At 32.7% G+C, this 27,338-nt stretch overlaps 1 protein-coding gene across 3 annotated transcripts in view; it reads right to left on the reverse strand.

Moving 5' to 3' along the window:
• Nucleotides 1-788: 788 nt before the first annotated feature.
• LOC106868416 (uncharacterized) overlaps nucleotides 789-27,338 on the reverse strand; it is a 257,787-nt gene continuing 231,237 nt past the window's right edge. For 2 of the 3 annotated variants that reach the window (XM_014913660.2, XM_052966488.1), the window contains exons 6-8: nucleotides 23,587-23,695; nucleotides 14,523-14,718; nucleotides 789-9,196 (exon numbers count right to left, since the gene is read on the reverse strand). In XM_014913660.2, coding sequence (XP_014769146.1) covers nucleotides 8,387-9,196; nucleotides 14,523-14,718; nucleotides 23,587-23,695 — 1,115 coding nt within the window. In that variant the 3' untranslated portion in view covers nucleotides 789-8,386. The remainder of the gene's footprint in view (nucleotides 9,197-14,522; nucleotides 14,719-23,586; nucleotides 23,696-27,338) is intronic. The other variant, XM_014913661.2, reaches the window with a different exon arrangement.

The raw sequence follows: 27,338 nt of genomic DNA on the forward strand, positions 1-27,338 counted from the left end.
ATAATTGATAGTATAAAGCTATTTTCAGCCGCAAATGTATTCTTTCCCAAGAATTATATCCCAAAGAAGAAGTTAAAGGAGGGAGAAACATGAGAGATAAAAGGTGAGATTCCACTTGGTATTGTCCATTGTAATATATATATATATACATATATATATATATGTATGTGTGTTTGTGTGTCTGTGTTTGTCCCACCACCATCACTTGACAACCGATGCTGGTGTGTTTACGTCCCCCGTAACTTAGCGGTTCGGCAAAAAGAGACCGATAGAATAAGTACTAGCCTTACAAAGAATAAGTCCTGGGGTCGATTTTCTCGATTAAAGGCGGTGCTCCAGCATGGCCGCAGTCAAATGACTGAAACAAGTAAAAGAATAAAAGAATTCTGCCAATCTACCACCCTTAATTCTTTCTGATTTAGGCATAAGCAGGTAATATTAGCAGGAGTGAAGTTAGTGTTTAACTGATATTTTATTGGCCCTGCAGGGATCAAAGGCAAAGCTGATCCTGGTGAAATTTGAACTGTGAAGATAAAGAACTTTTTTGGCCCTGAAGGGACAAACGGCAAAGCTGACCTTGGTGAAATGTGAACTCGGAACATAAAGAGCAAAAACCTCACTTTAATGGCCCTGGAAGGATGAAAGGTAAAGCTGGCCCTAGTGAAATCTGAACTCAGAACAAATACCTCAAGGCTCCCCCCCCCACCCAATGTGCTCTAACACTTCTGAAAATGAAAAAAAACATTGAAATGAGGAAAATGCATATTTGTAAGAAATAAAACTATGAGTTAAGAAGAAATTACTTTCATTTAATAATTAACATATAAAAATACAATGCATATTCCAACAACTAACTAAATACATTACAGTCAATAGTTGGATGACTTTGTTTCTGGGTTCTTCAACATTTTAATAGATTTCTTTACAGAACATTAATTGAATTCAAGCATAAGCATTAAGGCACAATAAATGCCATTTAGCCTTCGTCAAATCAAAATTCTAACTAAAAAATTTGTAACCATTGCAGTGTGTGAGTGTATGTGAATATATATACTTATATATATGTGAACACACACATACATTTAAAATCCATTTGTCTTCATGCAGTAGTTTTCTTCTGAGGCTTGTGTTCATTTGCACATTTTGAGGCAAACACTGTTACTGTTTGACAGTATATAGGATGAGTAATGAAATGACAATATGTGGAATGATGACACTGTATGAACAATAATGCATTTCTAAGCATATGATATCTATATATATATATTAATTATTTACATGTAAATACAAATACAAAGAAATATAAATATTTATTTGTAAGACTGGCACAAGGCCATATCTGTTGGGGGAGAGAGTGTAGTTGATTATATCAACTCCAGTACTTGACTGGTGCTTATTTTGTTGAGCTTGGAAGAATGAAAAGCAAAGTCGATTCAAGAGACTTAACCAAACGTGTTACTACAATTCTAATTTTAAACCTGTCTTTCTGATTTCAGTGGAAATTTCTCCGATAACTTTAGAGACTTGGCTTCACAAATTGTATACTTAATAAATATAAATAATTTATTTGAAGTTTTTCTGTTTAAATTTTTTACATCAATATAAATAAGATCTTGTATCAAAATATTAATCAATTTTCAGAGCCTTGAAATTCTGCAGTCATGACAAAAACAAACACCTGCTAGAAAAGACTGGATTCTCGAAAGCATTCTGATAAGAACATAAAAAAAAAGAAGAAAAAAGAAACCGATAATCAGGAGATGAAAGTTACCAGATTTATTTGACCTGTTGGACACTTCAAATTGTATTTTATACTGTAATCAGTGCAGTATTTTAATTTAGTTATTCTGGTTCATAACTGCTACAGTTAAACTCTGTCAGCTTGGTTGGTAGAAGGAAGGGTAGCCTACAGTATGAGCAGTTTTTTCATATTATGTCAATCCACGATCAAAGTATTGAAAGATCATAACTCACCAATATTTTTTGGTTGAAACCTGTCCTCAGAAAAACAAAACTATACATAATAACTGACGCTAAACTTCAGTTACCATCCTATTTTCCTAAATCTAGTGCTAACTTTATTGTGTTAAAACAGCTCTGGATGACAATATACAAGTCAAGTCTAATTGTATACTTTCATCTGGTTACTCTGGAGCAGAAGCAGAATAGGACATGTTTTTTAATATCCTTTGCTACTCTTTGGAGTTTGTAAACTGGGATTTCTTTCTTTTATTTATTTATTATTATTTTTTTTAAATTCTTACATTCATTTAATCCCTTTACATTAAATATTTCTTTTTTAATCTTAATACAGACATCATTGTCAAACTAAACAGAAACCAATGCAATGAAGTACAGTGATGTGCTTCTTAACCTCTGTGGGTATGAACTGCTCTGGTATGCTCAATATTTGATTATTTAGAGAGGCTGAGAAGAGAAAAGTATTATTTAGAAGAATTATAAGTTTTGATGATTATTTAGAAAATTTTACAAACTCATTAATATTTACAGTATTCATATCTACATTACATTTCCATCAGACGAGTATACTTTTATTTCTAAAATATGACTTATATTTTTTTCTACTAGGCTAATGGCTGTTATCGTCATTTAGTTCTGGTTTGTTACCATAGAACAAACATATGCTATGAAAGTATTTAGCTGTATGTGTACAAGCTGGTGACTCAGAAAATTCAACACATTGAAGTATCGAGATTTTGTTCATTTTATATATTACTAGGATTTTTCAATTGCAAAATGAGATAAAAGTCAACTTTTATTAAGTACACTTTTGATCAGCATTTTGCCACTGAAGTGTGTCTGATCAAAACTGATTGTTTAACTAAACATCTGTTTTACCTTTAAATATGTATTATGAACATCTCAGGAATCATAAATTAGACTATTTGTTCTCAGCACTATGGGTAATATTTGGTTAAAAAACTCAAATAGAGGCTTCCTTGGCATATTTGCTGCAGAAGTTTCCTTACCTATGAGAGCAAAGGAAAATGTTCATTTCTTAGTCTATTTGAAATAATTACTAAATGGCTAAAATGGTAATCAAATAAGACTTAAAATTTTAAGACATAGTAATATGTCTTTTTTTTTTTCCTTCTTCTAATTTCAAAATATTTCTTTAAAATATTTCATATTGATTAAAGATTGACACAAATCTTTAAAAAGGATTTTTCAAATGTTCATGTATAGAATATTACTACTAGTGTAATACAAAAACTAGGTGAGGCAGAGTTTTCTGGAATTTGATCAAACAATAAAAACTGTTGAGTGAGATTAGAATGAATTTCAGCTCTCCAATTAACTATAACATTTTTTATCAATGGGCTTTAGATAATCATTATTTTATCTATATATGGCTATTGGACATTCTACCTTCATATCTATGTATGGAAAATACTCAGCTAAAACTTGCTTCAGTTGCAAAGTCTAACAGTCTTAGATGTTGCTCATAGCATTGCCATACTTGTAGTTAAGAAAAAGTTAGCTGATGTGGAGGATTGGAAGCCATCAGAATACTGGAAAAGAGTTACCTGTATCATGATGATTTGCACTGACATCGTGACTGCTGCTCAGTGCCCTGTGAATACTATGAAGACATGGACAGCTTCAATAGAGACAATGAGGCTGTGGTTAGAAAGAAGGGAAGAAGCAGACATTCTGAGTGTGTCCACACATTGGTGTTCATCCAGCAACTGATGAACAGAGCCTTAGGTTCTGGAAAGCTGCTGGAAATTGGTCAAACCCTGGCTGGAGAAGGTTGCTGCTGGAAGGTTATGTGCATGGCAGCAGGATTCAGCTCCTTGCCATATCTCCAGAAAATGTCAGAAGTGGGTGTCAGAGAATTTCTATGACTTTGTCAACCCCGGTTTCTGGCTTCCTAATTGTCCTGATTGTAATTTCATGGATTGCTATGTGTGGGGTGCAGTTGAGAAAGACACCAACCACTCTACCTGCACCACCAAGCCCAAGTTAGTGCCCAAGATCAAGGAGGTATTCAAAGATCTTCCCAGAGACACAAGCAAGGGCTTTCGAGACTGTGGTGGAAGCTGAGAGCATCTACTTTGAGTAAACTGTTATCTCCCAGCCATAATCTAGTTAATATTTTTTTTTTTTAATACTTTTTATTTTTGGATGGGACATTGTATTTTTTACCCCTTTTATGTAAACTGTCAAATTTAGATATACATCCTATCTCAGATGGTAGTGCTCCACACACACACGCAAGCATTTACACTGCACCTCCTCCTAATAAAAGCTGTCTAGCTGAGTGGCAGAGATTTACTCACCAAACTGCTCACAAGTGAGCCACAGAAAGTACTGTTTCTCTATATCTCTTCTACCTGATATCTAAATCATCTATCTGGAATGTTGGTTAGTCCAGTCAAACCTGACAGAGACATATGATCAATGACATTCCAGTCATGACCATCCTGTTTTTGAGGGTATCTAGAGCTACATCATTCAGTATGACCTTTCCTTTTTAAAGATGGTAGACTGTAAGTTTAAGGCAATTTGGTTGCTATTTCTAGGAGACTAACCAACAACATAGAGGCTTACTTGTTGACTTGTCTTTCATATTAGTTGCTTCTTTAGAGCAATAAAAAAAACATCCTCTTTTGAAATGTTTGTATAGAATGTCTGTACTACAGTCTGACTTCATCTCATTATTCCTGATATTACCCCTATTCATCATCCTGAAATTCTAATTTTTATATGACTCACTATTTTATGTCTATTTATCCCTATCACTAACTTGCAATATATTTTCACATGATGTATAAATTGTAATTCATCTCTATACTAGCATCTTTCCTACATTACTCAAAACTGCACTGATGCTGCTCAGTTGCTTTTCGATTCATATCTTTCAGTTTAAATGCCATACTTTCACAATACACATTCTCCAGGTGATTATTTGCCTTTACTGGCCCCAGTCATTCTCATGTGGTAAGCCTCATAGTAAAACTCGCCTAATTTCTTTTATTTTCTTCATACTTTGATTCCTATATAAAAGAATAATATTTGTAGCACTCTCTCTCTCTCTCTTTCAGGCACTCTTATGAAAAAGTAAGCATTGCATTGATTCCAGTGACTTATAGGGTCAGTTACACAACATTCTCCCCACCAATCAAATTGAATGTCACTTTGTCACAGGGTTTCTAATAACTGAGTGGACTGGAGCAATATTGAAAGAAGTGTTTTGCTCAGGAATACAATGCACTGCCCAGTCTGGGAATTGAAATCACAATCTTACAATCAAGAGTGCAGCATCTTACCCACTAAGCCACGTGCCTTCACACATGTACATTCAAACAATCACATAGTGTGTACATTTTTTTTATGAATTACAATTTATCAAATGTATTAATTTAGCCAATGATGATCATCATCATCGCAATATAATAAAAACAAAGACACTGTTAACTACAGAGGGTAGCACATGTATGTTGCTAACAATGTTAATTTAATCATTTCCCTGTAATCTGGAAGTTTAATGAAATGATAGAACATTATGGAACCTAGGCAAAGTTTAATTTTAAAATTAAGCGCAGGAAAAACATTTGAAATCTGTAGGATCTAATGGATAAAATTCTGTTAGTGAGGGAAAAATCAAAATTCTATTAGTGAGGTGAGAAACCATTTTGAAAATTAACTTCAAAATTTGTTTTTAACTTTAGTAGTTAAAAAGAGGATTTAATTTTAGTCTTGCTTATAAAATCTATCTTTTGAATTTTGCTTAGCAAAGCAAATTCTTTGAGAAAACAGTTAATGAAAGGAAAATTACATGATATTTATTAACAGTTGATAACTTTTAATTTTAGAAAATGTGAAAAATTTCAGCAATATATCTAACTGTTTTGTTTTTTATTTTTATGAACCATTTTAATTTGTACAATAATATCAGAGATAATAATCAGAGTAAAGCACTTTTTTTAATGCATATTAGTAAACAGTAACAGAATTAATCCCACTCCACATCATAAATGAGATAAAATTGTTGTTTAATCCTAGATCAATCTTGATTAAACATATTTTTGATCAAAGGAATTCTGGCCATTACAGAAACTTCTTTTTCTTGATATTTATACTTAGGACTATATTATCTAGTATGTTCTTAATTTTCTAAAATGTAAAAGGGTGTGATTTGACTGCTAATTTTAGCATGACAAGTGACTGGAACTGTCTCTTTTGAATCTAGTTTTGTTACATAAATTATAAAGAAAGAACATGACTGATCAGTTGCTTATCACTGTAAGATGACAGTAAACCAATATAGGCAAAAATTAAGTGCTTTCTGTTAAGATGGTACTGGATTAGCATTTCTAAACACTTTGTCAAATTTTGCAATCACTCATACTATACATATTGAAATATTTTTTAAATCATAACAAATAGGATTTTTAAATGTCAATTCTGTTTTAGAATACCTTTTATTTTCTTTTATTATTCTCTTATTTTTTAAAATCTAATATCATTTTTTAAATTTGTACATTTTACTGTTTGGTTTGCCAATATAATATTATTCAAAACATACTCTGTAAAATATCTTGCAATACAACTTAAGGTATCTTTCAAAATGTTTTATTAATTATTAATTACATATCACATCGCATATAATCCAGGTAAATAATAATAGTTTGTTTTTTTTTTGTATTTTTTTTTTTTACCTTTTCATAGAAAATTATGATTATTTAGATATTTTACTTACAACTTTCAACATAGCTGGGATATAGGGCAGGTTCTAAAAGTTATTTTATATAAATTTTGTTGTATCGTAAACTTAATGCTAAATTGCTTTGGGGGTGGGTTTTAGTATGCAATTTTATTACTGCCATCTACTGAATTTGAAAACAAATTTTTAAGTACATTTATTCTATTCTTTATTTATTTTTTGCAATATGTTTATCAAATTCCTATAAAATATGAACGGGACTCTTAGTACATGAAGCAATTTACACAGATGAATTCTAGAAAAAAAATGGTTGATGCACTTAAAAGCTTACATATTAGGTAATTTAGTTTCCATTATATAACATCTATTTTCTAATTATGTAAAACAAATGTCAGACTCTCTCTGTTTTAATAATTAAATTTCTACTTTTGGTAATATATAGCAACCAGTTTTTGAAATAATTCTTGCAGATTAATTTATACACCTTTCATGAACTTAGGTCTGTAGAAATTTTCAAATACTGTGTTATATGAATTTTGAATATTTTTTTTACATTCATACTTATTATAGTAGTAGTAGTAGTAGTAGTAGTGGTAGTAGTATTGTATTCTGGTTTCGATATCAGCAGAATTATTTTGAACAATGCTGACATTATAAAGACTGTCTTTAAGGAATTAGAGCAAAAAAAAAAAAAATTTGAGAAGAAAATACTCTTTATACTAAACATGTTGACTTTCAACTTCATTTTATAACATTTTGACTAAGTACAATGCCCTATATTTATAGGGAAGGGGAAATGGGAATTTGAATTTCATGCCTCTTTCCAAGTGTATAAGTGATATAAAGTAAAATGAAAGGGTTTCATTTTACATCTGAAACAGAGTTTTGTGGACTTGGCTTGCCGAGAGCTTACCTGTGCACTATAGTGCTCACCTTTGTTTTGTTCATCATATTTTCTGATATTTTATGGTAATATTTGGCATGGTTGCATACTCATGTAACTTCCCCCCATTTACATATTTACACTCACATATACATAATGTTTTTCATAATGTATTGTGTAATTTTACAATCAATATTCTGCCAATACTTTTTATCCTTTAAGATATCAGTTGTCTTTATTCCTGTAATTCCTAGCTAAGGTATTATTTTTAATATGTTGGATTATATAATCTTGGTATATACATCTATCTACTCATATTACATATATATATATATATATATATATATAGATATATATATATATATATATATATGAAATGATTTTAACACTGTGCATGGCATAAATAAATTTTGTTACATAATATCGTTGAAACTAATGCTTGATGCAGATACTGATTGTTTTTGTATTTTTGAGTTATGAAACCATAGAAACCAATTATGTAGAAAGCCCAATGGTTAAAAAGTGATCAGTCAAGAAATGAAGTTTTGTTTTGTTGTTGGATTGATATTCAAACTTTTATATATATATATATGTATATATATATTATACATTTTAGATTAACTTAGTTTGGAAGACTGAACTTTTGAAATTGTTTTCAGTAACTTCTGCAATGGTTGATTATTTCATGAGGTTCCTGCTTCTTTCTTTTTTTTTTTTTTTTTTTTTTTTTTTTATCCATTATTGTTCCTCAGATAGTTTTTGCTCCTAGAATGAATAGCTATAACTGACATTGTGTAATGAAAAGAATTATTTTAAAATGCAAAATTCGGTAAGCTCTTATCACGGGTAACTTCACCACCACAACTATCAACAGATGTCTGAAATCCATTTATTAGCAATTGTGAAGCAGATTTGCCAACAGCAGGGATTAATGCTTGTCCATTTTGGGTGCTAGATTTATTAGGGAGTGGATTTTCTATTTGTCTCTCAGAGACAGGTATAGAGTAGTGGTCTGGTTTAGGAACCTTGCTGTGAGAATACATTACCTTTGGGCTGATTTTACCAGAAGAAGAAGGCTTTTGCTCAGCAGGATCTTTTACAATCAAATCTTCTTCACTTATGTGGAGCTTAATATTATAGCTATCCTCACTGTCACTGGAAGAATGGTTGGAACTTGAGAGCATTGAAGTTGAAGAATGCTCATCATTATTAAAAGTGTCAGTTTCAAGAGGCCCATCACATTTCAAATGACTATCACAAGGCAAATTCTTATTCAAATTATGGTTACATCCTTCAACAGGAAGATTTGGTTGACTGTGGTTTGGTTCAGCATATATCACTTGAGTTTCAGGTAAAGCAATATCTAGACCATTGGAAAGAGTTTCTTTATCTGTAAGCTGAGTAGCAGAAGACACAGCAGATAAACGGTGCCGTTTAGGAAGCTTTAATACACCATTCTGAGTGTCATTTACTCTTTCTTTTGGCAACTTGTTAGATGAGAAGCTCTGCATAAGTTTGGTATTCCCATTTGGAATGCATCTTTCATTGTAGCTCACTGACGGTACCTCACTGAATGTACTCTCTTGGATATTATTCGTATAACATTCATCAGTTGTTTTCCTCTGCAAAAAGGAAAAAAAAAATTTTTAGACCAAATTTAGCAAAATCTTTATATCATGATTAATTTTATGATTACATTTAACAAATATATATATGTATATATATATATATATATATATATATATTAAGAGAAATATATATATTAAGATAAATATTAATGATTACTTTTTAAGTGACTCCTTTGTATAAGTGAGGTAGAAATATTATTTGATTGCTGAGATATTGCAATGATCTTATTGAAGTTTCTTATTACCTTCTTAAAAAATTAGAGCCAAAAGATGAAAATTCAGCCACATTGAGTATTTAAATATATAAACATATTCTCACAATGGATTTTTTTCTTTATATTGTGTAATACTAAGACTTTCCTCACTTCTTTTTTAAACATTTGATCCAGTTTTTTTCTCTCTTTTAACATCTAAAACTGGAGTATTTTTGAAAAAAGTTGCTTGACAGTCTATCATCATCATCATCATCATCATCGTTTAACGTCCGCTTTCCATGCTAGCATGGGTTGGACGATTTGACTGAGGACTGGTGAAACCGGATGGCAACACCAGGCTTCAATCTAATTTGGCAGAGTTTCTACAGCTGGATGCCCTTCCTAAGGCCAACCACTCAGAGAGTGTAGTGGGTGCTTTTACGTGTCACCCGCACGAAAACGGCCACGCTCGAAATGGTGTCTTTTATGTGCCACCTGCACAAGAGCCAGTCCAGAGGCACTGGCAACGATCTCGCTCGAAAACCCTACAAAGGCCAGTCTATGATGATCTATAAAGGTATTGCTTATCTCTTGCTTGTGTACCATTTAGCAGATGATAGAAAAATGTCACTCTGGTTAGAAGGCAGGTCCACAACAACAAAAGTCTGGTACCTATACCTAGTAGCATAAACTAAAGCATTTAGAATCTAGTGTCTTGCTCAAGGTATGAACACACAATTCTTGAACTGATCTTCCAAGTAACATTTTGTCTTAAACCAATATACTAGATATGATGAAGAAAATAAATTAAATAAATTAAAGGTTTGGTGTCACAATGCACGTAAAAAAGGACATTTATACAGTCTAAGTAAGTGACTCTCTTCTTAAGACTTTGAGTAATTAGAATAAGAATATTCTAATTGCTATAAATGTTCATTTCTTTTGACTATATTCAAAGCCTTATCTGTTTTATAGCACTGTAAACAGAATCTCATGATACACATAAATTAAGTGAGACAGCATCAACCAAATATTAAAATCACATCATGGTTTCAGCTTGTCATATGACCTGTGAGAATATTATTTAGATAAGACACTAATGCGCAGTTTAATTTAGCTCTCTTTTACTCCTTTCAATCCAGGTTTAGAGGATATAATAAATGGTAAGATTCTTGACGTAGGTGTTCAATAAATGAGATACTCCTGATACCACTAAAATTCTTATTAAATGACACACCTAATGTCCAGTTAAGTACATTGGAGGTGGCTAAGGTGTTTAATCTTTAGTCATGAGGGTTAAAACAAATTGAAGAACTTCTGACTCTTCAAATGATAAAATTTAACAATTAAATTTTTTTGTTGCTCATTAAAATTTCCCAACAAAGTTCATCTGACTTTTCAAGGAATTTTATGTACTATTCTCTGAAAAATCCAATGAACTTTCAAGAAAAGAATTAGTTGAATAAGTTTTTTTGTTATAGAAAGAAATATCTTTTTGCACGTTCTGTAAAATGTAAAAAATAAACTAAACTGTAAAACAGAAACATCAACCAACAAGCTTTGCATTGTCTTCTTCTTTACTTTAACTTTATCTTTATATATGTAACTATCAATATATTGTCACCTTCATTATTAATATATTGCAGAAATATACTGAAATATTGTAAATGTAGACTTATAAGGATATATTATTCGTTTACTTTATTGATTTGAACTCAGCTGTGAAAATTGTTTAATAAATCAAACTTTAGACCTTATAAACTATTCACATTTCATTCAAGATCATGAATTTCAAGTTTATCAATATAAAGTGGAAAATATTGAACCAGTGATAGAAAAATTAAAGATGAGGAAGGAATAAGTGAGAAGACTTATTTGCTCATTTTCATTTCTATCAGATTTTAGATTCAACAAGAGTACATGTTCATGCAAAGATCAAGTTCATGCAAACATGCAGAGCATAGTGTTTGTTGCTTTTTTGAAACCAGCTAAACAACATGCAGTTATGTATTGGTTTACATATTAGAATACCATCTTAATCAGACCAGCTGAAAAGGTGTGTGTACACACACAAACAGGTTTGCTTAATATATCTGAAAAAGAAAGAAGTATTTTGGTAAATATATTTTATAATACTATTTATAAACCTTAAAGATGTATATTAACAAATATCAAATGATACTGAAATAAATGCATTGATAAGTGACTCAAGTAAAAGCAATATATATACGACACCATATGATAAATAATATCTAAAGATGACAAACAGCAACAACATCAAAAACATGGGTGGGATTTATAAGAAAAGAAATAACAAAATGAAACAATTACATGGAAAGCAGTCTACAATTTGGAACATTTTTCTTATTAATATATTTCATAAAAGAATAACCCAACAACAAAGATACATTGATTAAAAATAATAAAGCAGAAAACAAATGATAGATGATGTAATTTATAACTGTTTTTGTCATTGACAACTGCATTAGTTGTTTAGGTTACATGAATCTAAATGTAGGTGTACTGGGTATGTAGTACAATGACATAGTCTAAACAATATTTTAGGAATTAATTTTTATAGACGGAAAAGCTATTACATACAAAGTTAGGGACTGGAATACTTATAGAATGTCTCTTGAAAGCAGCATTGCACTGGGGCCTTTGTAAAAGACAACTCGTGCTGGTTTGATACACACCCCACCACAATAAGCATTAAGAGTTCTGTATAATTCACAAGTGCTTTGTTAGCATGTAGTTCTGAGTTCAAATTCTTCTATGGAGAATGTAGACAGATATTTCTAGAAATACAACCCTGACAAACTGGGAAGTTGTGACAATCATGTCAGACACAAGAAGCATTAGTGCTGCAACAAAAATAATATGGCTCCCATTAGATCTGAAAACTGAGATGAGGATTTAGTTTTCTTGATTTCCTCTGCTGCTATTCACAACAATGGTATAAGGCCAGAACTTTGGAGGAACGGGGTTGGTCAATTAAATCAGTTCCAATACTTAACTGGTACTTTGTAGGGCTGGTGCTAGGAAGTGCAGGGCCCAATTAGAGAATTTTCAGTGGGATCCTCTACTCTACAAAAGCAAAGATTGATGTTTTATGCTTTGTGTAGTATGCCAATCCCAGCTGAAAAGAGTTGAGGGCTTGAGGCTCTACCATTAGTCACAATGATATACTAATTGAAAGCTCATATGAAAGTTTTTAATGTTTTATTACAAGAAGTCAAACCTGTATACGGAAACTTCTCTTGGTGCAAGGCCAAATTTGAACAAATCTGTCTAATTGGCTTAAAATCAGGCCAGGTACTTTGTTTTATCAATCTTAGAAAGTTGAATGGCAAAGTTGACCTTGGTAGAATTTGAATTCAGAAAATAAAGAGCCATAACCAAATATTATAAAGCATTTTGTCTGACACTCTAATGATTCTGTAAATCTCTCTGCTGACATTTGCAATAATAACAAGAATAATGATCTGACAGTACCCAAGCATGGTCCCAGCCAGTAGGCTGTCAACAGTACTTCTGACAATTGTATAAGCCTACAAATTTAGGGAAGAGGTAAAATCACCATTGATTTCATCCAATTTCAGATTTCAAGTTACTTATCAAGTCAAATTTATGGAAAGTCTTTTTTGTAAACAGAATGGTAGAGTATTCTGTGTGGTGACAAAGGGCTTCTCGCTCAGAGTAAAAGGTAGACTGTATGACACATGTATGTGAACAGCCATGCTACATGGCAGTGAAATATGGGCCGTGATTGCTGAGGACATGTGTAAGTTTGCAAGGAATGAAGCCAGTATGCTCCACTAGATATGTAATGTCAGTGTGCATACATGACAGAGTGTAAGCACCCTGAGAGAAAAGTTGGATTTAAGAAGCATCAGATGTAGTGTGCAAGAGAGACGATTGCGCTGGTATGGTCATGTGTTGCAAATGAATGAGGACAGCTGTGTGAAAAAGTGTAACACCCTAGCAGTTGAGGGAACCTGTGGAAGAGGTAGATCCAGGAACATCTGGGATGAGGTGGTGAAGTACGACCTTCGAACATTAGGCCTTAGTGAGGCAATGACTAGTGACCAGGACCTTTGGAGATATGCTGTGCTTGAAAAGACCCGAAAAACCAAGTGAGACTGTAGCCCATGGCCTATGCCAGTGGGTGTAACCAGCCCATTTATGAATACCCCTCATTCATTGGACAATAAACCTTGCTTGTGAAGACCTACTGAGGCAAGTGAAATCAAAATCAAAATTGCTGACCTGGCCAACGACAGTACTGCCTGATTGGCACTCGTACCAGTGGAATGTTAAAAGAATATCCGAACATGGGGTGTAATTGGCCCACTTATGAGTATCCCTCATTCATTGGACAATGAACTTTGCTTACAAAGACCTATTGAGGCAAGTGTAAACAAATCAAAATCACTGACATGGCCAATGATAGTACCGCCTGATTGGCACTCGTGCCAGTGGAACGTTAAAAGAAGCATATCCGAGCGTGATTGTTGCCAGGGCCACGGATTGGCTCCTGTGCCAGTGACACGTGAAAAGTATCATTCGAGCGTGATTGTTGCCAGTGGCGCCTTACCAGCACATGTGCTGGTGGCACGTGAAAAACTACATTCAAGCGTGGTTGTTGCCAGTGCCGCCAGACTGGCTCTTGTGCAGGTAGCATGTAAAAACACCTTTTGAGCGTGTCATTACCAGAACCACCTGACTGGCCACCTTCAGAGTGGTTGGCGTTAGGAAGGGCATCCAGCTGTAGAAACCTTGCCAGGTCAGATTGAGCCTGGTGCAGCCTCTGGCTCACCAGTCCTCAGTCAAACCATCCAACCCATGCCAGTATGGATAGCGGGCGTTAAATGATGATGATTTTATGAGAAAACAATCTCGACAAAGCTTTCCAACTGAGACCATGAACAGTAACAGCCAAGATAGCAATTATCCCCAATTTTTTTTTAAATGTGGGATCTTGAAATGTGAGTTAATGTTTGTTAGGTGTCTCCTTTGCAGACTTTAGTAAGGACTGTTGCAATATAGTATTAAGTAGATTTTTGAAATACATAAGTAAAATCTGAAAGCAAATTTGAGTGATGGTACCATTTTGTATTACTTACTCCTCTATGTAGGAAAGGTTTTATACCGACAACATGTGAGGCAAACAATATCAAATTTATCCGTACCAATGATGATAAATATAGATCAGGTTGGGTAAAGTCATCAGAAGGAATATGACAGTATGTCTCCCCCTTGGAACTGGCCTGAATAAAACTACCATATTCAGATGGCAAGTTGCTTTTCCTTCGATTATTTCTGAAAAAAAAAAAAAACCAGTGTATTAAGAAAGATTAGAGGAAACAGTATAGAAGAATTAAAAATAAAAGGGAAAAAAGATGTACAAATCTAAAAAGTAGAATTGGTGCTGTTAGACAAAATGTAACAATGGAACCTAACTAATAAAAAAAATGTATGAAGTGAACAATAACAACTAGAATATCTAAAATTGGAAATGGATATCTATATAAAGTTTATAATTTCCATCTGAGGCAATTTTTCTCAAGCAAAAAAGACAAAACTATTAGAAATAATTAAAATATAAATGGCTACTCTTTGTGCAAGAAGACACAAAACTTGTCTAGATATTTATATTTAGTTTTTGACTTGGCAACCAGAAGTTTAGAAAATGGTTAAGGATAAGATAGGCAAGGAAGATTGATTCAATCATTGTAGTGTCATATAATTCCTTAGAATTTATTACTGTGAACTGAATAGTCATGAAGCTTAAAATCTTTAGGAGAAAGGAAAATGGGATGTTGTTATGTTTTCCAATCCAGCTAGGTACCAAAACTAGTTCACCAATAATTTGCTGTCAAACTACAGTATTGTAAATTTGCATATTGGTTTCTTCAGACAAACCATAAAGGCCTTATAATTTTTGGAAGTATTAACATTCATGCATTTAAGGGCATAATAGCTTAAATGAAGTGAATTGTTCACAATAGATTAGTCAGCTCAGTATTTTTCACCATATAAACATAATTTGCTGAAAACTATGTTTAATAATGCTTATAATCTAAATTCTTGTCAGTTTGGAATGAAAATGAAGTGTGTTTAACCCTTTAGCATTCAGATTACTCAGTCAAATGTAATACTTATTTAGTCACATTGTTTTGTATCTCATTGCTTTGAGATTTCAATATGTGACTATTTTTAGAATGACATTGTAGTGTTCAGTGTGAGAGGCAAGAAATGGCTAGTTTGAACATAAGATAGTAGAAAATTTGGGCTGGATATGACTAGTTTAAATGCTGAAGGGTTAATAAATTTTTAGATTTATAAAGGGCAGAGATGGATAGATTTACTATAAAATATGCTATAATTTGTTCAAGAGAGCTACAAGTAATTCCCTTTAGTTTCTCCTTGGATTTTGGTTATGTGGGTCCTAAGTAATAACATATATTTCTTCTAGACTTCACCATAACTGTCTAAAGATTTTCAGGAATCCAAATAGTTATTTTGTTACAATATTCTGATATTGTTGCTGAGTAGCAGAAACCATTTTAACCATTTGTGATAAAATAAAACTACAAGTGGTACCCAACAGAAGTAACCTGACAAAGAAATAATGTATGCTGAATATTTAATTAATTTTACTGAGTAAGAAATTAGAATTTCTGTACAAATTTAGTGAAATAATTTCAACACATTATTTGGATAATTACACTACACCACAGTTTGAGTGCAGCTAAAAACATGTTCTTAGCCATTCATGTTTCTATGTCATGAATCATTGTAGGGGGTCATTCAAAGTTTGTGATAAACTGAAATTGGTGATGGGGGGGGGGGGGCAATTATGTCCAACATTATGATATTTCAGTCAGATGTGGTTTAGGACCAAAGTTAGGTTTAAATTAAAAAAATTCATATATTTAAATATAGCAATATTACTCTGTTCCGTTATATATTTCATATCCTATTCTTGTGAGCATTAGCATCATTGGCTACAAATTTCCAATGAGTTAATCACTGCTTCACTGCATTTCTAATAATGAGAATGGCAAGGAAATAAAATGTGTATGTGTGTACATCACACATGCCTGTGATATGAAACAGTGCTATTTTGTAGATTTCTTAGCTGTAAGGTACACAATAAATAGGTGTAGCATGGGCATGGCTGTCCATGAACTTAGTTGCCTTCTCCACTGCTGTTACTCTCTGAGATCCATTAGTATTGTGGAAGTATACTTGGGCATGAGTTGACTTCCACTACATGGAAGCATGTTCATATCTATATATATTATGTGATTCTTCATTGTCTCTGCTCTGACTGCTAAATCCACCTTATGAAGTATAAGTCAACCTGAGACTATAGTAGAAGATAACTGTCCAAGATTGTGAGCAGTGGATTTAAACCTGGGAACTACACAGCCGTGTCTGCTTTTGTCTTGATATTCATCATAAATAATCTATTCAGTTTACTACTTTACATCATCATCATCACCCTCATCATGTAACGTCTGTTTTCTATGCTGGTATTAGTTACATAATATCATGTTCTCTGTGGGATGAAGTTTGACACGTCATCTAAAATGCAGATATCTTCACATAAAGTAGGATTCTGTATAACTTATAAAGTTTTGTCTTATTTTAAAGAGCGCCAGTGTTAATAATCAGTTTCAAACGAATATATGATCAATACTCTCCGTATATGGGTACGTACAGAACCGGACGGTTCTGTTAGCTTCTTACGTCTCCAAGGTCAACTTCGACTTTCCTACTTTCAAAATCGATAAAATATACCAGTTATTTACTGAAGTCGATTTAATCCACTGCCGTCTGTACGAAGATGCAATAAGCTATCATGGTACAGTAAAACTTGAATTTCCTGTTCAAACGTAGGACCCTAACAACAGGTAAAATGACACACCTAGTGGGATACAGAACCGTCATATCAATATTAATTATATTAACAATATATTACTGTCATTATAACTGAATAAATAAAAAAAAACTAAACTAATCTTGAATTTAGTACTGATAAAACGATATACTATAAACTATGTTCAAATTGGTTTTAATTCAAGCGAGATAGCAGTAATTCATTTCGCTTTCTTTGACTAGCTTTCAAAACCAATAAAAAGTTAGTGAATGTTTTCTCATTTCTGTAAAAGTTATCTCCCGTGGATAACATTATTTCACATCTAATACTTGTTTTGAGTGAAGGAACATTACGGCCGTGTTTTGGTTCCGTTTTAGTTAAGGACTTTTTAAGGCTCAAATCGTCACTGTCCTTCAGAGAAGCACAAACATAACGCGAAGCAAATTACTTGATAAGATAATTAGTTATCTAGTGTCTTATTAAAGAATTTCGAGCATTTGTAAGATTATTGATTTTTATGAAACGGAATAAAGGATGCAAAGGAAATGAAAAAGATAAATTTGCAAGTTTGAGAAAATAAGACTACTTTCCTATGTTGTTGTTCTAGATCTATTTCAGTCATGATTTAGCAGACTTAAGATCAAAAGCATTCCTGTCTAAGATAGCATCCCAAAAAAGTGTCAAGGAGGTGTTTGCTGGCATATGCCAAACTCTGGCCCTCAGATATATACTACCTTTGTTTTTCAACTATTACTAGTGATATTTGTTCTTCAGACACTCCTATCCCTCGTCTCTCTCTTCTTGTCACTTATATGGTGTCTGTCCACCACAGGTCGCCGTGCAAGGGTCCCTGTGGTGAACAGCCATTCCTCCTCCTCCCCCTAACGTTGTTCCTTTGGACCCACCACCTTTTCATGTCAGTTTGCAACATGAACTGTGTTGATCTCAGTCATCTCAGGACAATGAAGGCCAAGCTCTTCCTCCAAACTAAAGAAAAGAAATATTTACACCTCATTACATATTTTCTGGCACATCCCATGTAACCCTTCTTTTTTCAGATCCTAGAGTGTTATTTGATGGAGATTCAGCGGCAACTTTTAACAAGTAGATTGACTACTTTGAAGCTTCCTAATTGACCTATATGAAAACAAAGTGTTGCTTATAAGCAGTGATCTTTTTCCTGAGCAAAATATCCCATCTACTGGTATTACTGCTACATGTTTTATCAATCCTGCTTAAATACATTGACAAGATTTGAAGTATGAAATGGGCAACATTGAAGTAGATTCCATGGAATAAAATTGAAATAGTTGACTCTGAGAGGAAATGGGAGGTGACATTCTACTGATGTAACAGTTAAATTATGTTAAAAATTGACAACATTAAAATGCTTTGACCATTCTTTTTACAGAAAACTTTGCAATTTTAATTAAGTAAATCTTGAACCAAGAGAACCAAACATCAGAAAAGCACGAATAGAGGATGGCTATGGTATGGTAATCATTAAAAGGAAACAATAGCATTGCTAAGTGGTAGGGGTAAAATAAGCAAAAATCAAAAAATGCCAGTGACATAATCATTTGACACAAAGCAGGAAACACTTTTGTACTATTTTTTTATTAGCTTGGTTGTTTGTACACCTGTACAAAGATTGCACACATGCGCGCGCGCACACACACACACACACGCACAGACACACACACACACACACCTATGTATATGTCATTAACCTTCAATCAGGATGGGGAGATGGAGTAAATAAAATAATGAGACAAGAGGAATGCAAGCAGTAAGAAGAAACTAAGAAAAAGAAAAAAAAGATTATAACAAGAGGCTGGGTCAGGCTGCTTATTAACAAAGAAAGCGAAACAGGTGAGACTTCCTGTTGTCTTAAAGATAAAAGGTATTTAAGATAGAGAATTTGATAATGAGAATAATTTAGCTTATCACACTGGGTCTACAGGGATTGTGGCTGGTACTCTCTAACAAGAAGAATATGCATAGAGTTATAATTATCTTTAAATAAACTTCGACTGAAATATGAATACAAATACTTTCTACTGAAATTATTGTAGAATATCTTTATAAATTGTAGTCAAGAAAGTAAAATTTGGGAGAGAATTTCAGGCTTTCTGAGATAAGGCAAAGCTGATGAGATAAAATGCATTTTACTAAGAAATGGTTAAAGTTGCTTTAAATAGCTTCTACATTTCTGATTTCAACACTGTTAATGACTAAAAAAAAAAAGAAGAAAGGAAAATTGCTGCTTCAGATACAATTACCATAAACTGAAAATAATGATGTGAGCCTTAACTTTTAAAGTATAATCAGCAACCAGTTACTGCAAAATAAGACTAATTGTAGAATTAAGATGTATTTTAGACCAATGAACTGTTGATATACTTGTAAAGGAAATATAAAAATTATCTCCTTCATTTAAGGTGCTATTCATCAAATGTGGTTTAGTGAGGATGTTATACAGCTAGTTAGTGTCAGTGATAAAACTATTTCCATCAGAAAAGCAAAAAACATAAGAAATCCCTATAATAACCATAGAAACTAATATGATAACCACTGTTATCAACCCAGTAATTTTTAGAAGTTTTGTCACCAAGGAATTTTATTGGTGAGTTTTGATGTTTTTTTTATTATATATTTTTTTAATTTAGAAGTAACTGTATTGCTACTATAATGGTTTCTATTCTTCTGGTGTAGCAGACTACAAACCTTCTTTACCAAGGCATATCTGACTCAACTGTCTCTCTCTTTCTTACCATCCTTACCAATAGCCATTACTTCCTATGTCTTTAACCCATTTGACATTAACAACTCCATCCACATTTTTCTTGCATTCATTGACCTATAAGTATGTTAAAATGAACATCAACCGACCAGAAGGGTCTGCTAAAGTCATAGGCATTACCTCTAAACTCTGACCAATTAATTAACTTATTGAGTGCAGACTAATTTCAACAATGTTTATGATTAAGTTATAACATGATTATACTCTACAATAATTATTCTGTTGAAGAATCCTTGCTTTGTACAGATCTAAATTTATAAAAGGTTTGTTTATATATCCTGTACAAAACCAATTGGTAACATTGGCTTAATGGATTTATAATACTGTATACATTGATTTTTATATACTATATATATATATATATATATATATATAATACTATATATATATATATATATATATATATATATAGTGTAGTATATTGCCACTTAAGTGTGGCTGACCCCTAGGGGTGGATGTTACTGTTGCTTTTAGCCCCAGGAGGACATCTCCTCCAGCTGGCTTATCGACACACGACTGTGTCCTGTTTGCCAAGGGAAGTTATCCCTCTCACCTCGATCTGCAGCACGTCGATAAGCCAGCTGGAGGAGATGTCCTCCTGGGGCTAAAAGCAACAGTAACATCCACCCCTAGGGGTCAGCCACACTTAAGTGGCAATATACTACACTTTATCGTGCAGTTACTGTTAATACTTCATTTAGAGAATTAACATTGCTTATATATATATATATATATATATATATATATATATGCTAAGGCACATAGCTCAGTGGTTAGGGCGTCTGACTTACAATCGTGAAGTTGTAAGTTTGATTCCTAGAATGGGCTGTATATTGTGTTCCTGAGCAGGACACTTTATTTCATGTTGCCCCCCAGTTCACTCAGCTGTAAAAATGTGTTGCAACATCACTGGTGCTAAACTGTATCAGCCTTTGTCTTTCTCTTGGACAACATCAATAGTGTGGAGATGGGAGACCAATATACATGGGTGACTGCTGGTCTTCCATAAACAATCTTGCTCAGACTTGTGCCTTGGAGGGGAACTTCCTAGGTACAATCCCATGGTTATTCATGACTGAAAGGGGGTCTTTACTCTTTACCCTATATATAATTTGGTGGATCTTCATCATGTGCTCTGAACTTTTCACTATTTATCAAACAGTTAAAAAATAAAGATGTGAACAAGTGACAAAATGAGAATGAAATATTTTGTAAACAAATGATAATACAAAGATGCAGAGATTAGAGAATGGTTGTTAATTGGACTGTAATCAGGCTGGAACACCACCATCAAAGGTATAATTACTAACCCACTACTTATAGTCTGCTACTTATTTTATCAACTTTCTGAAGGATGAAAATCAAAAGGCAAAATTGACTAGACTGGAATTCGCACTCAGATCCGGATAACCAAACAACACAAGGTATTTTGTCCAACACTAATGTCTCTACCCTCCATCCTTCCACTCACTGTCCTAAGTTTGTCATTTTATCTATTTATTTACTGCAGAAAGCACTGATACTGGAAGGTTTGCAAAAGAATTGTGATGGGGTTCTTACAATGGATTTCAGTGCAGTATGCCTCCTGCACACCCACTCATCACTGTTCATATTGTTTTGTGCCTTTGTCCTTTCTACACTACAATAAAATAGTAGATACTTTCATTAGTTAGAACAATGATTAGATTTCGTTGTCCTTAATCCTAATGTCTATTTATTTAAAAGGCTGACTACTGTTATTATATATTAGCCCAGCTTCTGAGAAATATCAATCAAGAGGTATTTTAGTGTTGTTAATATTTTCTTCTGTTTTCATGGCTTTACTTGTATAGATATGTAATATGATTCTATACACTGACAATTGAATCCATAATATTACAGAATGAAGTGTCATATAAAAGACAAAAAAAAAGGGGGGGGGGATTAAAGGATAATTAGTGAAATTGCTTAAACAACACTGAACTCCTGTGTTAAGATAATTCTCTCCAGGACCTGAAAAGCTGAAATGTGACTGCACCCTATCTTATCATTCTAATTTGATTCTCTTGAAAATTACAAGAAAATATTTTGGACAGGAAAATAGTAATATAAATATTATTTCCCTGGGTGGTAAATTGTTAGAGAAATCAACTGATAAATCTAATAAGAAGAAATTAGTTGTGTCTCAACTGTGTTGGTAGCAGTCTAGCTCTATCCAAGATGTATAGATTTAGAAATATAGGTCAAGCTATCAAGTGACACAGCAAAAGTTTTACACCAATTTCAAAGTCTTAAAATTGTTTTATAGTTTTGATTATGTTATGTCAAAGGACTGATTATTTCTGTAAAATGAATTAATGTGACTGTAAATAAATACACTGAAATGAGATATTTTGATTCAATATAATAGCATACTGTTTTCCCATTGAATTTTAATGTTACTCTAATATGTGTTTATAAAAACGAATATGAAACATTTCAAAAACTTCATTTATTTAATAATTTCATTTTGATGAAATGTGATCTGTGAGAAGAAGGTGCTGTTACCCTTTGTGAATGCCAGACCAAAGTAAGAAATTTTTCACAGCTTTTATTGCAATTTTAGTGTTGTTGATACCGATAGTTAAAATTTGAAATTCAATTCATTGTTGAATTCAGATTATCTTAGCTTAAAATAATTTTCAGATATAGAAAACTATATATATTTAAAAATTCATATTAGTTTATAATAGATTTATACTCAAATATTAATTAAACAAAAAACTTTATGATGAGTAAGCATATATTCATAGTTACTTGTTCCCATTGCTTTATGCACCCAACCATCTAATCTAAATCCATTTTCATCCTTCTAAGATTTCTAAAGTGGATGAATTCTTACAAAATCTTACAATTAAGCTGAATGTGTGAACTTGCACTTCATGTACACACACACACACACTAATTGGATTATCTCTTCTTAATTTATAACATGCCTTTAATTAGCAAATTGCCAGTCTTCTCTTTTGATCGTCCTTTTCTAATCCTCATTTATTATTATTTTCAATTGAAAAATGTTTGAAAAAAGTTACCATAAAAGGATTACAGAAATATTCACATGAATGATATATAATCATGGAAAAAGTTAAAAATTTTTTTTACAAAATATAAAAAATGTGTACAATGGAGATATTAAACAGGCATTGAGATAACAGTAAAACGGTACAAAAGATAATTGAACGAGTGTGTGAGAAAAGAAAGTCATAGAAATGATTATTAAGATACATGAGTAGATTTAAATACTATATTACAATTACCTAAAAGTGATATAATATATGCCTTAAAAGTTATAGGGGTATTACATAAAACCTAAGGTGTTATCTAAAACATCTATGATCCAAACCATAGAAATTGGAGGAAAAATATTTAACAAGATGTGTTACACAAAACTATGAAAAATGTTTCTTTATTTTGATATTCAAAATAATTATACAACAGACGTAAAATGTAAAATAAGAAAATTGGTTTATTAAATACTTACTTGAAGCATTTGCACAGAAAATATATCAAGGCAATGGACAGTATTAAAGTAAAAATTGCCAGCAAAGTTCCTATAGCTATGACAGCACTTGTAAGGTAGTGGCATTGTCCTGCAGAGTCAAACAAGGCATTAAACAGTGGTTTATAACATACATTACATTCTATACTAATTCATAATGAATTACAGCATCACATCAGTTTTAGAAGCCCTTGAATGTTTTTGCTTAAAAAGTGAAAGGAAATTGTTAACAAATTACCTCAAAATTGTAAGGCTCTACTTGTAGAAATTAAAGACAAAAGAAATGATGTAATGAAAAAGCACAGGAAAGAAGAGATAAAAAAAAAGATGAAGTTTGTAGGTATTTCAATAAATGAGATAAATTTTCAGTATGAGGCTATAATGATTAATTGCATTGTCACATTGAAGTTTCTGCTTTTTATATACTTTTTTTTTTTGTCAGCTAAGGGTAGAACCATCCTATCCTATTTAGCTAGATATGTCAAGCAAAAAGGTATTAAGAGGAAGTATTTTGATATACTGATGTAACAAAATTCTACTTATAGCCTGATTACCATTACTGAAAATTCCACAGAGAGAGAGAGAGAGAGAGAGAAAGCAATAAATGTAGATGGAAAGGGAGTTTGAAAAAATGAATTAAAAAACTGTTTTTCGTATGAAGGAAAAAATATAAAAAAAATAAGGAAAAAATGATATTGTTTAATACACTTTTAACAGGGAAAGGAAATTATTTTGAAATAATGAAATTTTTTTTTTTGTGGGAGGGGAGTGTTTCAGCTGCTTTATAAATCAGAGCTTGAATTCATTCCATTAATGAAATATATTCCCCTATTCGCTTCCTAGACTGATGATTAGTAAATATTTACATCACAGTCATCGTTTTGATTTTTCTGGAGTCACCATTACTGAGTTCCTGCTGCATATTGTTCTTTGTCTTTTAATTTGAATAAGTTTCTGAAGCAATAATTACAAAGATTCAAAACGAGTTACAGCCAGCCAAAGACAAGGGAGAATACTCTGCCTGACAATTTTACTTGTTTGTAACACTAGTTGAACCAGATGAAATGCAACTACTGTCAAAATATTTGATTCAATATGTAAATTTCCAATTTGTTTTTTTAAAAAAGAAGAAAGTTCCATTCTAACCCACATAGTTAAATGGATTATAAAAAAATAAGTATTATATGTATTTTGAACCTTTCATTAGTTTCTGCTAATAATTTCTGATGCAATACCCGCAGTAATATTCTTACATTATCTACTTAATTCCTACTATTTTATGTTTGATGTTGTTGATGTTATCTCCAGCTGTATTGCTATGATAGCAAACAACTTTAAAAAGAACTGTTCTGCTGTATCAAACACAAGATACCATAGCTTCTTGATCTTCTGCTAAATAATAAAAACAACAAATGCATTCCAAAAAGTTTCTCTTGCTCTCAAGAGAGTAAACATTCTAAAACCATTTAGTCGCCTATATCATAGCTTCTGAAAACAAAGATTGACATCTATTAATTATATATCTTTCAGGCGTATCTGCTGTGTCGGAGCTTTAGAACGCTTCAATACACTTTCCAGCGCCAACCAACCAGCCAACCGACCAACCGACCAAACTAACCATCTACCAAACCATCCACCCAACCAACTAACACAGTGTGAGATTCAACCAACAGTGTTTACTATGACACCAATTCCAAGGATGTTATCCGCCCAACCATTAAGAACAATCTCTATATTTTGAAGTTCGTCTTCCTTGTAACTTAGTGAACTCTATATCCCATTCTCTAACATGCAGCATCAATCATAGTTGTTGTTGTTTTGGAATATCTATTTCTCTAACCCACATTCATTTTTGCATCAACAACAACTCTTGTATGTTTTTCTGGCCTGAATTTTATTTTTTTAATTTTTTTTTTTTTTTGTATTGCCACACAACCACAATCAGCATCTTCCTATTTGTTTTTGCATAATCACAATTATGCAGAAAAGGTTAACAATATCCAAAAAATATACCAATGTAATAATGATTTCAAATTTTGGCACAAGGCCAGCAATTCCAGGAGAGGGGCTAAGTTGATTACATTGACCCCACTGCTCAGCTGGTACTTATTTAACTGGCCCCGAAAGGATGAAAGGCAAAGTCAAATGCAGCAGAATTTGAATGTAAAGATGGATAGATAGCTGCTAAGCATTTTATTGCCAGCTCACCAACTTAAACCTATGTAATAATAATAATAATAATAATAATAATAATAATAATAATAATAATAGTCCTTTTTACTATGGGCACAAGGCCTGAAAATTGTCGGGAGGGGACTAGTTGACTACATTGACCCTAGTGTTTCACTGGTACTTGGTTTATTGACCCTGAAAGAATGAAAGGCAAAGTCAACCTCAGTGGAATTTGAACTCAGAATGTGAAGATGGATGAAATGCTGCTAAGCATTTTGCCTGGTGTGCTAATGATTCTGCCAGCTCAACACCTTAAACCTACATAATAATAATAATAATAATAATAATAATAATAATAATAATAATAACTATCCTTCCTACTATAGGTACAAGGCCTGAAATTTGGTGGGAAAGGGTTAATCGATTACATTGACCCTCAGTGCTCATCCCACTTATTCTATTGACCCCGAAAGGATGAAAGGCAAAGTTGACCTTGGCAGAATTTGAACTCAGAATGTAAAGAATCAGAAGAAATACAACAAAGCATTTTCTCTGGTGCTCTAATGATTTTGTCAGTCTATCGTCTTGATGAGGATGATAGTAACTGAAAATTGCAAACTCTTCATGCTTCCTTTTCATTAGAAAAATACTCACAAGAACATCAGTAGAAACCAGTCAAATGTTACAGGATATAATTTGACCACTAAGGAGAAAGAGAAGAGACTTGAGGTTTCTCATTTAAGGTTTCTAAACATATGACTATGATGACAAATATGATGATGATGATGGTGAAAATGGAGAGGTTGACAATGTGAATGAGGAGGAGAATTAAAGAACAGTGAGGAGGGAAGGCAGAAGAAGAAGAATATCTAATGAAAGATCTAAACAGTTAATATTGCCTAAAAGAAATTGGTATACTGAAATGTCAGATAGAAGCATGCATTAAAAAATCACAGAGGTGTTATGACTGAAATAAGTTGTAACAGTTAGGAGTGATGTGTGTGTGTGTGAATGTGAGTGTGTAGTACAATGTTTGCTTCCCAACTACATAGTTTTGAGTTCAGTCACACTTTGTGGTACTTGGGCCAATGTCTTCTACAATAGCCCCAATTTGACCAAAATTTGTGAGTGGATTTGATAGATGGAAACCAAAATAAACCCATTATGTGTATGCTTGTGCATAAGTGTATGTGTGTGTATATATATGTGTGTGTGTGTGTATAAATGTATATATGTGTATATATGTACACATATATACACATATGTGCAGGGCCGGCCCTAGGCGAATCAAATTTTAGTATCAATATCCTTTGACTCTTCAACCCGTAGGGCAGACTCAAGTTTTATGTAAAATTCCATTACTTGATGAGAAGATTTTGCAAAAATTTTATATCATACAGAAAACCGAACATGGAATTTATTTGTTTCAGTTGTTCAAAGCATTTTGAAACTGAGTTAATTGATGTATCCAGTATTGCAAAATAAAAATTCATTTTGTAGCTTTGTTTACTTTCCTGGATAGGTTCATTTTCTCCTTCATATGAGAATTGTTGTTTCTTTCT

This window comes from Octopus bimaculoides, chromosome 3 (assembly GCF_001194135.2).
Source record: "Octopus bimaculoides isolate UCB-OBI-ISO-001 chromosome 3, ASM119413v2, whole genome shotgun sequence".
NCBI classification, from domain to species: domain Eukaryota; kingdom Metazoa; phylum Mollusca; class Cephalopoda; order Octopoda; family Octopodidae; genus Octopus; species Octopus bimaculoides.